This window comes from Muscardinus avellanarius (assembly GCF_963383645.1).
Source record: "Muscardinus avellanarius genome assembly, chromosome: X".
Lineage (NCBI taxonomy): Eukaryota > Metazoa > Chordata > Mammalia > Rodentia > Gliridae > Muscardinus > Muscardinus avellanarius.
The window spans coordinates 98,167,653-98,181,836 of record NC_137792.1 but is presented as its reverse complement, the minus strand read 5'-3'; the positions used below and the strand labels follow the sequence as shown (position 1 = coordinate 98,181,836).

The 14,184-nt window shown below is 39.0% G+C and overlaps 1 protein-coding gene across 3 annotated transcripts in view; it reads left to right on the top strand.

The window, feature by feature from the left end:
- MID2 (midline 2) overlaps positions 1-14,184 on the top strand; it is a gene marked incomplete at its 3' end in the record, with an annotated part of 523,130 nt that overhangs the window by 453,810 nt on the left and 55,136 nt on the right. For all 3 annotated transcript variants that reach the window (XM_080718702.1, XM_080718701.1, XM_080718703.1), the window contains one exon: positions 257-352. In XM_080718702.1, coding sequence (XP_080574828.1) covers positions 257-352 — 96 coding nt within the window. The remainder of the gene's footprint in view (positions 1-256; positions 353-14,184) is intronic.

The window sequence follows — 14,184 nt, the reverse complement described above, 5'->3', positions numbered from 1 at the left end:
CCTACACCCACCCATGCAGTGTGAATGGCATCGTTTACCCAGTTAATAGCAGTCTGGAGCAGATGCTGGGCAGCATTATTAAGTAGCACACAGAACATTACCTGGCCCATAGTGGGTCTTCAATGAATCTTTGAAATGTCTGGGTCCCACTTGACTGATCTTAACATGATACTGGGTTTAAAGCTTATAGTTATTTTGTTTTCTTTCTCTCCCTTCTTCCCTGTTTTCTCCGGCTTCATATTCTCTGCAATGGCAGCAAACTCTGGAGATGAACCTCACCAACCTGGTTAAGCGCAACAGCGAACTAGAAAATCAAATGGCCAAACTAATACAGATCTGCCAGCAAGTTGAGGTATGTAACATAAATATTTGCTATTCTTTCAGAGGACCTGGATCAGGCAATCCTCTGGGAGGGGAACCTTCAGTTTTAGCAGAGCTTAGCTCAGTCATTTGGAGGGAAGGACTGAATGGTAGTTCTAAGAAGTCTCATCCCTTTAGGATGCTTGTTCTAAGAAAAGTGACAGATACCTATTTTTTAAATAATGATAATGGTGATAGAATGGGGAATAAGTCCAAAGATAATCCCTTCTCCTTTCCAAAAAATAGGTAGTATGAAAATCAAGCACGAAGTTTATTTTTTTCCTTCATCAAACTGGATTATTATCACTCTTTAAAGAGTTTACTGGGAGCCAGGCGTGGTGATGCATGCTTGTAATCCCAGCATTTGTGAGGCTGAGACAGGAGGATCACGGTTTGTGGCCAGCCTCAGCTACTTAGTGAGGCCCCTGAAACTCAGTGAGACCCTGAGGGAAACTCTCTAAAGCATATGATGTACTTAAACAAACATATTAAAGTCAATCACTAATCCAAGCATGGGTAGGAGGGATGGGGAGGGGATGGGATGGGGATTGGGTAAGGGCTAATTGATGATGTGTGCATATATGTCTCCACAAGTCTTTTATCCACTTAAGATGTATAACTACAATGCACCAATAAAAAAAGAAAAAATATAGCTGGGAGCGTCACTCAGAGGTAGAATGTCTCTGGGTTCCATCCACAGTATCGCAAAACAAAACTAAACTGTTTACTGGGGTCTCATAGGCAAGTTGGGAATCCTCTGTCCTTGGAGTAGGGTGAGGTTCCTTCAGTGTAATATTATTTTCTGTAGAAATATGATCAGGACTGCTTTTCGTCTTCCTAGCCTCTCCTGTCTTCATCCTCTCCCTGGTTCTGGTGCATCCATGTACCCTACTTGGTCCTCACTCATCACTTCTCCACTTATTCTTGTGACCAACAAATAATATCTATGTTAAAGTTGTATGTAAATTGTAAAGTGTATAAGTATAAAGTTTTACAAACGTGTTACTTATATAGAATCTTACAGCAGAATTTTGAAGAGGAGTTGACTGCCTCTTAACTAGTAGTAATAAAAGAAACATGCTACTCAACATGTTATTTCTCTCTTTCCTCTCTCTCTCTCTCTCTCTCTCTCTCTCTCTCTCTCTCTCTCTCTCTCTCTCCCTCTCTCCCTCTCTCTCTGTCATGAAGCTTCTGTTATATCATTTAGTTTTGTTTATTGATTTTGTTGAAGAACTGATTGTAGGAATTGAAGTCTAAATAGGACCAGATAAAATGTTACAGTATTCTTCATGGAAGGTGGTTAGATTAAAATCTTTCTAATTATGTTCACGACCTGGTAGTCCAATTCTAATCTTACTTGTATGACATAAATGTAACAGTTCAACTTTATTTTATTTGAAACAGTTTTATTATAATTCCATCTGGGTGTTGCTATGTAAGAAACTGTGAAGAATATTCTTATAAACCAAAGAATTATCTTTTTCTTTTCCTTTTTTTTGTGGTACTGGGGATTGAACCCAGAGGATTTCTACCTCTGATTACACCCTCAGCCCTATTTTATTTTTTTATTTTGAAACAGGGTCCCACTAAGTTGCCAAGGGCCTCACTACGTTGCTGAGGCTTGCCTTGAACCTGTGATCTTTCTGTCTTAATACCTCAAGTACTGAGATGACAGGCATGTGCCACCATGCCCATCTAGAATCCTCTTATTATATGAATAACTCCACCTCCCTCAATTGTTTGGACTTGATGAAATATTGGGTTTCTTAAAGTACAGTACTTGTATGGGCATACTTTAGCAATTTAATCCCTGTCTGGCACTCCATTTGTGGAACATAGTCATATTCTCTGCAGGGTACAGAGGGTACTAGTTAAATTTAAGTGTGATATTGTAAAACAGGGTATGGGATTTGAGAAGAAGCATAAGAAATAAAAAAGAAAGAACATTGGAACACGAGTTGAAAAACTGGGTTCTAAACTTGTCTACTGGCTGTTTGTATCAATGTTAAGTCATTTAGCCTCTCAGCTTCAGTGTCTACCTATAAAATGAGGAGTTGAACTGATTCCATGACCTTCAAGTGTCTTTCCAGATTTCATACATCACAATTCTATGAATGGTTACTTTATTCTGCTTTTTTCTTCTACTGTCTCATCCTTTCCAAGAGGTGAGAGACAAAATAGAAAGTATTTCAGAGTGATTTTCAGCTAATCAGAATCCCTCTATGTTCTGTTCCATCAAAGCTTCTGATTATGCTGTTAGATTACAGTATAAGAAATCCACACTGATGAAGAGACAAGGGAGTATTGTAAGCAGGAGACCAGATAAGGGATTCCTTGGTTTATAATTTACATGACTGAAGATGGAGTAACATCTAATAAGTGAATAAAATATGGTTAGAAATTATAATTATCACCTTTCTCATGCTAATCAAAAAGGTTATTAGAGCCAAGTGATGGTAAAAATAGTAAAGTAAGTAATTTATTTCCATTCCTCATTCATATTAAGACCTTTATAGTGTATCATTTTCTACTCTGGGAAGCTTATCACCCTGGCCAGCCTCACTGAAACAATTCTGTTCCATCCTTTCCCAGTCCCTCCTACCAACCAAACCTTTATATTCAGGGCTCCACTCCTTCTCAAATGGAAAGGAGCTAGTCCAACAAATAATTCATAATGGTGTCAGTAGAGGACTCACTCTGGCCTTTTGGATAACAGGTGATATTTTAACAGTGCCTTTCTGAAGTTAGCGTTCTTGCCTGAGGCTTAAGGAGGTAATACTAGTTCTGCCTCATGTAAGTAAAGTAAAAGGGAAGAGTAGCTCCACGATGAACCAGCAAAGTAGGTATTCAAGAAGCACCCTTAGGGTATTTTGTTAAATCCTGCCATGTAGGCCACTCTCTGTTCTAGCTACACAAAAGATCACTTTTACCAGTACCTCTTATGCATGGTATCATACCAGGTACAAAGAAAACTGCACAGACACACTGTCTGCTCTCTGAAGGCTTAGTCACTACAAATCCACCCTGACATGGATACACATGTGCAGGAAATATATGCAATGGAATTAAAAGCTGAGACAATACAATAATAGTGAGTATGGGAGTATGTTTTATGAGTTAATGCAGTCTTCTGTTCAGTTTAGGATTCTGTCCTTGACAGGGCCCTGTAGGATTGTTTATGGAAGACCATGACTATTCTCTATGACATCATCCCTTCTGAAAGGTTAGGGATTTGCCCTTACCTTCCCTTTAATAATAGGGTGAATCCAGTATACTTATTATACTCATTCAACACAGAGCCTATGTGTCCAAAAGGCTCTAGGACAAGCCCTAGGATTAGAAATGCAGTTAAGAAAGGACTTGAAACTGAATAACTGCCTATAAATACTTTATAAAGTGAAATAATAGGATACTGTTAATAATGAGAACTGGACACCGAAGGGCGATTTGGATTGTTTTTTTCAGTTTACCTAATCCAGATTTGTCTATAAGGTATGACTATATTCAGAGTGTAAACCAGGCATTTTTATCTGGTGAGGGTGGAGGATACCAACTAAGACACTTCTAAAAAAACTGAAATAGGTTATTTTCCTGCCAAACCTGTTCCCCTTCCTTATTGTCTGCAAATATTTTTGTAACAGATTGACTTCTCATAAAGAAGCCATAAATACTGCCTCCTTATCCTCTTTCTCCCTGTTCTCTATTCTCCTCAGAAAGTAAACAAAGCTGCAGTCTTCCTATTATTAACAGAAACAGAGATTAAGATCAGCACAGATTTATTAGCTGAATTGTAGCTTGTTATAGATGCTGCTCAGATTTCAGAATTCAGCAAATGGGCAGTTGAAAATAATTGCTCTTGGACCTGGAGAGCATGAGAAGGAGGTAGTGTCAGACCGAGATTCCCTTTAATCTGGTTAAGGAAGGGCATGCTTTGACCTTGCTTCTCTGGCCACTTGATCTCTATATATAGTTCTTTGTCCTGGCTCATCAGGCATCCTTTGTTTATATTTCCAAAGGAAATTTCTGTATAACGCATAGCCAAGGGAAAATGTATACCAGCAGATGGATACTTCCTTTTGGCTTCTAAGACTCCATAGTTTTGTGAATAATTAACATTCCTAAAAATTAGCAAGGGGAAAAATAGTTGAATACTTATTAATCAGTTGGTCAACAAGATTTCTTGAGCATACATATGTACTTAGTATGGTGAACAATTTAGAAGTTGCAAAAGAAATACACATAGGTAATGACCTCCAGAAACTTTTACTGTAGCTAGGGAAAGTACAGTATCTATTTGCAAGGAAGAGTATTTATAAAGCAGCATTCAGTACAGGGAGTACAAATGAATATAATAGAACCCTTATGATATTACTTATTTAGTTTTATTATTAGCTTTCAGGGCACTGGTCATCTTAACCATGTTCCTGGGTATTTAGGTGCCAGCCAACTTCTTTTTCTCCTCTCTAAAATTGCTACGATACAGTGGGTTAAATGCCAGAATCTCCGTGTGTGGGGTGATTTTCTTCTGGCTCTTCTAAAGACTTTTAAGGGGCTGAATGCCACTACTCTTCAGCATCATTAGGTCAAAGAAGAAAGAAAAGAGAGAGAATGAGAATGAATATGAATTCTTTAGGGAATTTTAGCTTCCTTTCTTGCAACTAGTTCTTAGCTTCAGCCACTTTCTCTCTCTCTCTCTCTCTCTCTCTCTCTCTCTCTCTCTCTCTCTCTGTGTGTGTGTGTGTGTGTGTGTGTGTGTGTGTGTGTGTGTGTATGTGTTACTGGGGATGGAACCCAGGGGCATTTTACCTCCACGCTATCCCCCCAGTCCTATTTTAAGTCCCTTTTTTTTTGGTGGTAATGGGGTTCCTGGAAGCCTTCTACCTCCAGGCTACACTCCCAGACCTATTTTATATTTGGAAACAGGGTCTTGTAAGCCAGCACGGCTGGCTTCGAACCTGCGCGATCCTACTGTCTCCGCCTCCCAAGCGCGGGGATTACAAATGTGCGCCACCACGCCCAGCTAAGTCTTTTTATTTTTGAAACAGGGTCACTGAGTTGCGAAGGGCTTTCCTAAGTAGCTGAGGCCGTCCCCAAACTGTGATCCTCTGGTCTCAGCTTCCCGAATGTTGGAATTACAAGCATGTGCCACCATGCCTGGCCCAACCACTTCTGAAAATCTTTTCTGTAGAGCTCTACGTTTAGGCGGTTTGCTGTCCTTCTTCCTTTTACGTCCTTATTGCTCACTAGAAGGCTATTTGTTCTGAGAACGGCAAAAATCTTGGAGTTTATTTAATAGATATCTGAACATTAACTGAGGATAAAAATAGGTCTTTTAAAAGAAATTATTTTTTTGGTACTGTGTATGGAACCTAGGTGCATTCTATCTCTGAGTGACATCCCCAGCCCTAATTTTTTATTCTTTTTTTCCCCTGGTACTGGTGTGGAACCCAGAGGCTTTCTACCTCTAGGCTATACTCCCAGCCCTATTTTATACTTTTTTGAAAACAGGGTCTCACTGAGTTGCTGAGAGCCTCACTAAGTAGCTGAGGCTGGCTTCGAACCTGCAAGATCCCGTCTCAGGCTCCCAAGCACAGGGAGGATTACAAGCGTGTGCCACCATGCCTGGCTAATTTTTTATTCTTCTTCTTCTTTTTTTTTTTTTTGGTGTTACTGGGGTTCCTGGAAGCCCTTCTACCTCCAGGCTACACTCCCAGACCTATTTTATATTTTTGAAACAGGGTCTCTTACGCCAGCACTGCTGGCTTTGAACCTGCATGATCCTCCTGTCTCCGCTTCCCAAGCGCGGGGATTACAAGCGTGCGTCACCACGCCAGGCTTTTATTCTTCATTTTTGAAACAGGGTCTCACTGAGTTGCAAAGTTGCCTTGCTAAGTAGCTGAGGCTATCTGTGAACCGCGACCCTCCGTTCTCCGCCTCCCGAATGCTGGGATTACAAGCATGTGCCACCACACCGGGTCAAGAAATTATTTTTTTTTTTTTAAAAGCACTTCTCTGAATTATTCCAGCAAATGTTCCTTAAATGTTTTAGGGTGGTTGAGTTACAAAAAGAAATAGAATCTAACTTTTGCAAGCACAAACATGGTTGTTGGAGGAGCCTTCTACAAAGCACCAAGGATATAATAAAATGAAGATATGGTTAGCATGGAGTGAATGTAACCAGGGAAAGTTTCATAGATAAAATGCATTTTAGTTGAATGTTGAAGGAGGAAAAATTAATTACTATTCTATTCTGGAAAGACAAGCAGGAGAGGTATTAGTAGAGGGGGAAGTGGCAAATTTTATGAGCAAAATAGTACCTAAGCTCTGGGTATATAGCAATAAATAGGGAATGGTTTTTGCCCTCAGATAACACAGACTATTTGAGAACCCAACAGGCAAATAGAATGCGAAGTGACCATTGTTGTAATGAAGGTAAATGCAAGATGACAGCCTAGCATGGAGGATGAAATACCTAAATCCGCCTGAGGGACTTGGGTTGCAGAATGGAAATAAAACTGGATTTCTCTTGAAATATGAGTAGAATTTTGCCAACAAGTACAAGATAAATGAGCAGAGGGGTCCACATGCAAGAACATAGAAGGGTGATCAGCATAGAGGCACTCACGTTATCACAGTAAGTTCGGTTCTGCCAAAATGTAAGATATGATACTCATTTCAAAAGGAGAATCCAAAGAAGCAGCTTGGGTGTAGATAATGAAAGACCTTGTACACTAGTATAAAAGTTTTAGACTTTATCCTGAGGAGTCTGGAGACTTATGAAGGATTTCAAGCTGGTGAAAATCTGTATAAAATCTGCACTTAAGGATTTCTATTTGGGCATGGTGGCATACATTTGAAATCTCAGTACTTTAAAGGCTGAGGCAGGAGAATCACAAATTTGTAGCCTGCCCTAACAGCTTAGTAATACCCTCCACAACTTAGTGGGAACCTGTATCAAAATAAAAAAATAAAATAGGGCTGGGGGTGTAGCTCTGAGATACAATGCCTCTGAGTTCAGTCCCCAGACCACATAAAAAAGAAAGTTCCTATGGCTAAATTATGGAGGACTAATCAAGGATCAAGGGAGAAAAATGAAGACAAAGAAACTAGTTAGATTTTTACTGGTCAGGGAGTGATGAAAGCCCAACCTGTGGCAGTGGCAGTGTAACTAAGAAAGGATATATTAAAATATTTTTAGAAGATCTAATTAATATTTATTGTTGATAAGTTAGATGCTTAGTTAGACTGTGAATGAGACTCCTTAGATTATTGATTCTTGCTTGGATGACTAAATGGGCCGGTTTTTCTTATCTAGGTTAGGAAATTCAGGAGTTCTTTTCAGACATGTGAGGTTGGTTGTGCATGGATCAAAGAGTCAAATAGGAAATGCCTGGTAGACAGCTGGCTGTCTGAAGATTAGGAGAGAGGTCTGCAAAGGGAATAGACTTGGAAGCCACTATCATCTAAGTAGAACACTTCAAGCCATGGCGAATATGCAGAAGAAAGGGGGTTAGGACAGATAACCAGTCCAATTGTTGGTCACTCAGAATATAATAACACACTGACCTTCCACAAATAAGTAGAAAGACTGTGGTGCTTTTGATGAGATTACCGCATTTTAAAAACTGAATATCAGAAGTGAATTATTCATTAGAGAAAAGAATCATTTTGAAGCTGGGCATGGTGGTGCATGCTTGTAATCCCAGTACTTGGGAGACTGAGAAAAGGAGGTTTGCAGGTTTGTAGCCAGCCTCAGCAGCTTAGTGAGGCCCTACACAACTTAGTGAGACCCTGTTTCAAACTGAAAAATAAAAAAATAGGACTTGGAGTGTAGCTCAGAGGTAGAATGCTCCTGGATTCAATCTCCAGTACTACAAAAAAAAAAAAAAAAAAGAAGAAGAATCAGTTTGAGACATTACCATGTAAAGACTACAATACCACTGAGGACGTCTCCTCTTCCAGGTGAGCATTTTATATGTATTAACTCATTTAATCCTCACAAAAGTCAAGATGTAGACAATATTATTCATGTTTTACATATAAAGAAATGGAAATATAGGAAGATATGGTTTTCCAAGGTCATGCCACTAGTAGGTAACGTATTAGGGATTTGAATCCAGAATGCGTGTACCTGACAGCTCCATTACACTTCCTTTTGCAAGGACAAGAAGCGCACTACTTGGATGTCTCTTTTCATCACTGTTGGTATAAGGGTCCATTTTGAAGATGACTTGTAGGGGAGGAATGGATATGAGGTAGGGATGTGAATTCTGGAGGAGGGCAAATGAGAAGTTGAAAGAGAAGTCATGGGATGCGGGAAATTATTGGAAATAGGTCAAAGACATCCAAGAAAAACAGGGATTTAAAATATGGAAGATTTCACAGAATCTAAATGTACAGAGGTATCATAGAAGAAAATATTAGTGACCTTTGAGGGAGAAGGTACTGTGCAAAGATGAGGATGGAAGATAGAGGCTTAGAGTTCAAGGAGAAAGTAAGTTATAAGTAAATGCAGGCTGCAAGACTTTTTTGTGGTACTGGGGATGGAACCCAGGGGCATCCTACCTCTGAGCCACACCCCCAGCTCTGTTTTTATTTTTATTTTGAAACAGGGTCTCACTGAGTTGCAAAGAGCTTCATTAAGTAGCTGAGGCTGTCCATGAACCCCGATCCTCTGGTCTCAGGCTCCAGAATGTTGGGATTACAAACATGCACTACCATGCCCAGCTGCAAGAAGTTTGATCACAAAAACGCAGAGAGAAATAGGGTTGCAGTTATTATCCTTTTGAAGTGCAAAACAATCAGACTCACAAACACAAATGTAAGTCTTTAGTTGTTTATGTATTCTTTTACTGGGTAGCTAACAATGGGTATCACTAGATCCATTACCTCTAACCACACTTGCTTCACTTCCCTTCCTGGCTTGGTGTCTGACCCAGGACTCTTTTGCCCAGCTTCAAAGTCTTGGTTTTTGTTTTGTTTTGTTGGTGTTTTTGCCACTGAGCTACATCCCAAACCCTATTTTTTTTGAGACAGGGTCCTGCTAAATGACCAAGGCTGGCCTCAAATTTGTGATTCTTCTGCCTCAGCTTCCCAGGCAAATGGGATTACAGGGGTACACCACCATACCCAGCTAATCCTTGGTTTCAATGACTTGCCTCTTCTAGAAATGGTATGTAGGTTCTAGGATGTAATGTTCTATGGTAGCTTTGTAGTTGGACAATAGGAGTCAAGCTAGCTATGTAATCTTGAATCTTACAAAAAATGTGTTGCTGGGGTCTGGCATACAGTCAAAGCTCAATAAGTGGTGGTGGTGGGAGGAGGAGGGTGGAAATGAAAGGTAGAGAAGGAGGGTGCGGAGGTGAAGTAGAGTAGGAACAATTGGTTGTAGTAAAGTTCTTAGGAGCCTTTTGCTAGAGATTCCTATCCATGACCTCAGGGCTTCCAGCAGTAGTATTCACTATCTTTGAGAGTGGAGAAGGGCAGTCATTACCAAATGTTTACAATCAATTTCAAATTTAACATATATAAAGCAGAACTTTCCTTGGGAAGAGAGAGTTGTAATAAAATTGCAGCAACAAAAATGCTGGGTCTCTCAATCCTATAGCCATATTTAATAACACCAGTAGTTATGTAAAAATGATAAACTAAAAAAAAGTTTGTGTTCAATAAGCTGCAAGTTTTCAGTCATTAATTTAAATAAATTTTATTTCATAGGGAAAATTTTTTTGCCTTTCTGCAAGAATACCTACAGGATTCTTTACATTAATACTTAAATAAACTATTATTCTGCCAAAATTTCTCTAGATTACTGCTTCTAAGCAAAGGCAAAAGAGAAGTTTTAGGGAGGAACATGTTTTCATCTATAGTGGTTTTAAAAATACAGAGAATTACTTGGATTTTTAAATGTTAACTAGCAAATGTGTATTTTTTTGAGAAGTGGATGAGTAAGAGAAGCAAGTTTAATAGCTCTTGAGAAGTTTTGAGCTACCAGTGCCTTGTGAGAACAAAATATCTATTTTGAAACCACTGTGGAGGGAGAAAATGGTTTCCATGAACAATGGAAAATAAGTACGTATTGACCTAGTCAGTCTATTCATTTAGACTACAGTAATGACTAATTCAGCGTATTGCATTCAATCTTTTTAAGTATGTAGCAATTGACATTTAATATAGATGAAAAACTGCAATCTGAAGTGTGGGCATAGACTATTTTTATACTAGATGATTTATATATACTATACTTTATGATTTTTTCAGAGACTTAAGGCATTCAATCCCTTTTCACAAATACTTTGTGACAATTACACACATACTGTGTGTGTGTGTGTGTGTGTGTGTGTGTGTGTGTGTGAAAAAGAGAGAGAGAGAGAGAGAGAGAGAGAGAGAGAGAGAGAGAGAGAGAGAGGGAGATCAGGGATTGAATTTAAGGCCATTCTACCTCTGACTACATCCCTAGGCCTTTTTATTTTTTTTGTTTTGAAACAGAGTCTCTCTAGGTTTCTGAGTCTTATTCTATTGATGAGGCTGGCTTCTACCCTGCAATCCTCCTTTCTCAGCTTCCCAAGTTCTGAGGTTATAGGAATGTGCCATCATGCTCAGCTGCCAATTCTCGATATACTCATTAAAGTAATATTTTTGATGCCATTAAATATTGCAGTTGAAATATTTGAAGAATATGAACATACAAGGTAGATAGAATGAGAGTGAATGTTGTTTCCTTTCCCCTCCTTCCTCATATCTATAGGATAGGTAATCTTTCAGGTATGGTCATATCTTCTTAGTTAAAACAAATCATATAGATATACATTCTCTTTATGTTTTTAACATTCTGTTTCGGCACAATGAACTTCATCATATAGCCCCATTTCCCATTTTCTACCTTTCTCTTCCATTTCTCAGTGTTCAAATTCTAGGTTCTACTAAATGATTAGAATGTGCTCCTAATTTTGGCCCCTCTTGATTTCTCTGCTTTTTTCCACAATCCACGCAAGTTCTCCATTTCCAGCGAACTCTTGGAATATTTATGAATCTATCCCAATTTTTTCGATGTTTCCCATTCCCTTCTTATCTCCAGGCCCTCCTGCATTCAACCCAGTATCAAAACCAAACCCAAGCAAAACAACCTCAAACCTAAAAACTAAAATGAACATCACCACAACGAACATGCACATAGCTTTTGATACATCCTTTCTATCTCTGCCTGGTGAGAGCATTCCAGCTCTGTGGTATGGTAAGTAGTGGCTGAGAGGGGAAGAGACTCATATTTGAACAATTTATTCTGGGCACTGTATTAGAGGCATTCTTATTTCCAGTCTCATTGTTTATGAAAACCCTGTGATACAGTTGATGAGATTCTTATTTTGCATAAGAGGAACTGCAGTGTCAGAGAATGCTTATCCTTTCCTTACTCAAGGTCACACACAGAGTAAGCTGGAATTCCATTCTTCATCTCTCCTATTCCAAAGCCCATGTCCTATTCACCACACTGGGCAGCCTACATCAGAAGCTGATAGCTTACTTGCCCCTGATTCATTTGTTTTCAGAGGAGAGAGACAATTCTTGAATGCCTATTGTTTTCTCTACCAAATAGCTCTAACATTATAAGAATAGGTGATCTATTTGGGGCCTTGTCATTCATATATCCATGGTAAGCATTTTATGTGTCTCTGCCTTTGGCCTACCGTTGTTGGCCTAGAGCAGCTCTCCACATCCTAACAGCTGTTCTTGGGGTAGGTAGGAGAGGCAGAGCAGCCAGTGTCAATGGAAGGAAACAGAATACCCATGATCAAGCACTTGCTTGCTCAGATTTTTTGGAATTATGTAGGTGATAAGAATACGGTAGGCAGCTTCAGGTGTCAGCACTGTTCTCAGTTGTATTGTAGATTTACCATGGGGCCTGTGATTCTTGCTTACAGGGTTAAATTAGCCTTGATGAGACACAGGTTTTTCTAATAGTTACAAAGATTTTGACAGGAAAGAGGTACTCTCTAAAGTATATGTAATAGTACCAACTTGAAAACAGACTAGAAAAATAAATATAATACTTCAATGGCTATAAATATATAGATTTCCTCAAGAAAAAGAACAAAAGTGTTATTATTAATGGTGGACCTATATATTTTGATGGAATAATTATTGACAAGTACGTGTACACCCAGGAAATTAGCTTTTAAATATCTCAAGACAGAAAGGGAATCCTATACATCAGCCGTTTCCTATTACTTCTCCTTTTACTTAAATCAAATCTTAAATCTATGATTACCTATCTCAAGCCATTCTGGGAGCTCTCATTACTCCTAAAAATATTAAAGTGCACAATTAGCTGACAAGGTGCATACTAGTGTCATTCTTACTTTATAGATGGGGAAACAGAGGCATAAAGTATAAAAAATAGAAATCTTCCGACACAGGAAGTGTCAGAAGCTGTAACATACTTGGGATATAAAGGAAAAGAGGAAACTCATTTTTGAAGAGATAATGTTTCTAATTAGAAGAAACAAATAGAAGAGGAAGTCCAAGTTTTCTTCCTTTTTTGATACTGGGGATTGAACTCAGTGGTGTTCTACCTATGAGCTACACTCCAGCCTTATTTTTATTTTTATTTTGAAACAGGGTCTTGCTGGGTTTCTGGGAGTTTCACTACTTGCTGAGACTGTCCTTGAACCTGCAATCCTCCTTTCTCAGTCTCCCAAGTACTGGGATTACAGGAGTGTGCCACCATGCCTGGCTCAGTTTTGCTCCTTATTTGGAGAAAACAGTCTGGAATTGAAAAGAACCCTATGAGGGGAAAGAAAAATCAGTGGTCTAAGGGGTCCTCACCACCCAGTTTAAACATGAACTCTCTCCCTGAACATATACGCATTTTGCAAGTCACTTATGATTGAGCTTATAGTTGGAGTAAAGACACATGTCTATGCCACCAGTCTTGCTGTGTTCTGTTAGTGTGTATCCATATGGGAATTATGCAGTTTTGATAGTAGAGCAATATTTGGGCATGCTTTTTACTGTAATGATGATCTCCCCAGAAGATGCAACATAAATGGCATTGTGCATGTTAGGCATCTGTAGGTGTCATAGGTGACTGCCTGGATATTCATATCTTGTGTTTGGAGGGGGGAAGTGTATATGCAAAGAGGATATATGTGGCAAAAGTGTATACTGTTTTCTCCATATAGGGAGCAAAACGGCATGCCTATAATCTCAGTACTTGCTTAGGTGGCTGAGACAGGAGGATAGCAGGCTCAAAACCAGTCTCAGCAAGTAGTGAGACTCTCAGCAAGCTAGGGAGACCCTGTTTCAAAATAAAAATAAAAAATAGGACTGAGGGTGTAACTCAGAGATAGAACACCCTCGAGTTCAATCCCCAATACCAAAAATGGGAGGAAAACTGGGACTTCCTTTTCTTTTTGTTTTTTTCTGATTAGACACATTGTCTCTTCTTTCAAAAATGACTTTCCTCTTCTTTATATCTCAAGCATGTTTCAGCTTCTCTTTAGTAACATCAAAGACATAAAATGATCATTGGCTTTGGAATAACTTCTAAACCAATAAAACGTTAGCTCAAGTTTATACTGCACCAATGGAAGTCCATGATGCATAGAACCACACAGTTCTCTTAGCTCCTCCACTCCTATTTGTGTAGGAATAAGTACACACTGACACAGAATGGCAGGCATAGAACTGGCTAATGGTGTCTTTTTAGAAAAAAGAGTTGAAAGGACTAGGTAAAGAAAAATAATGATGATAAATGGAAAGAAAATGTGGAGAAAGGAATGGTAAACAACCATAAGATGCCAGTTAATAGTGCAAATATGATAAAAA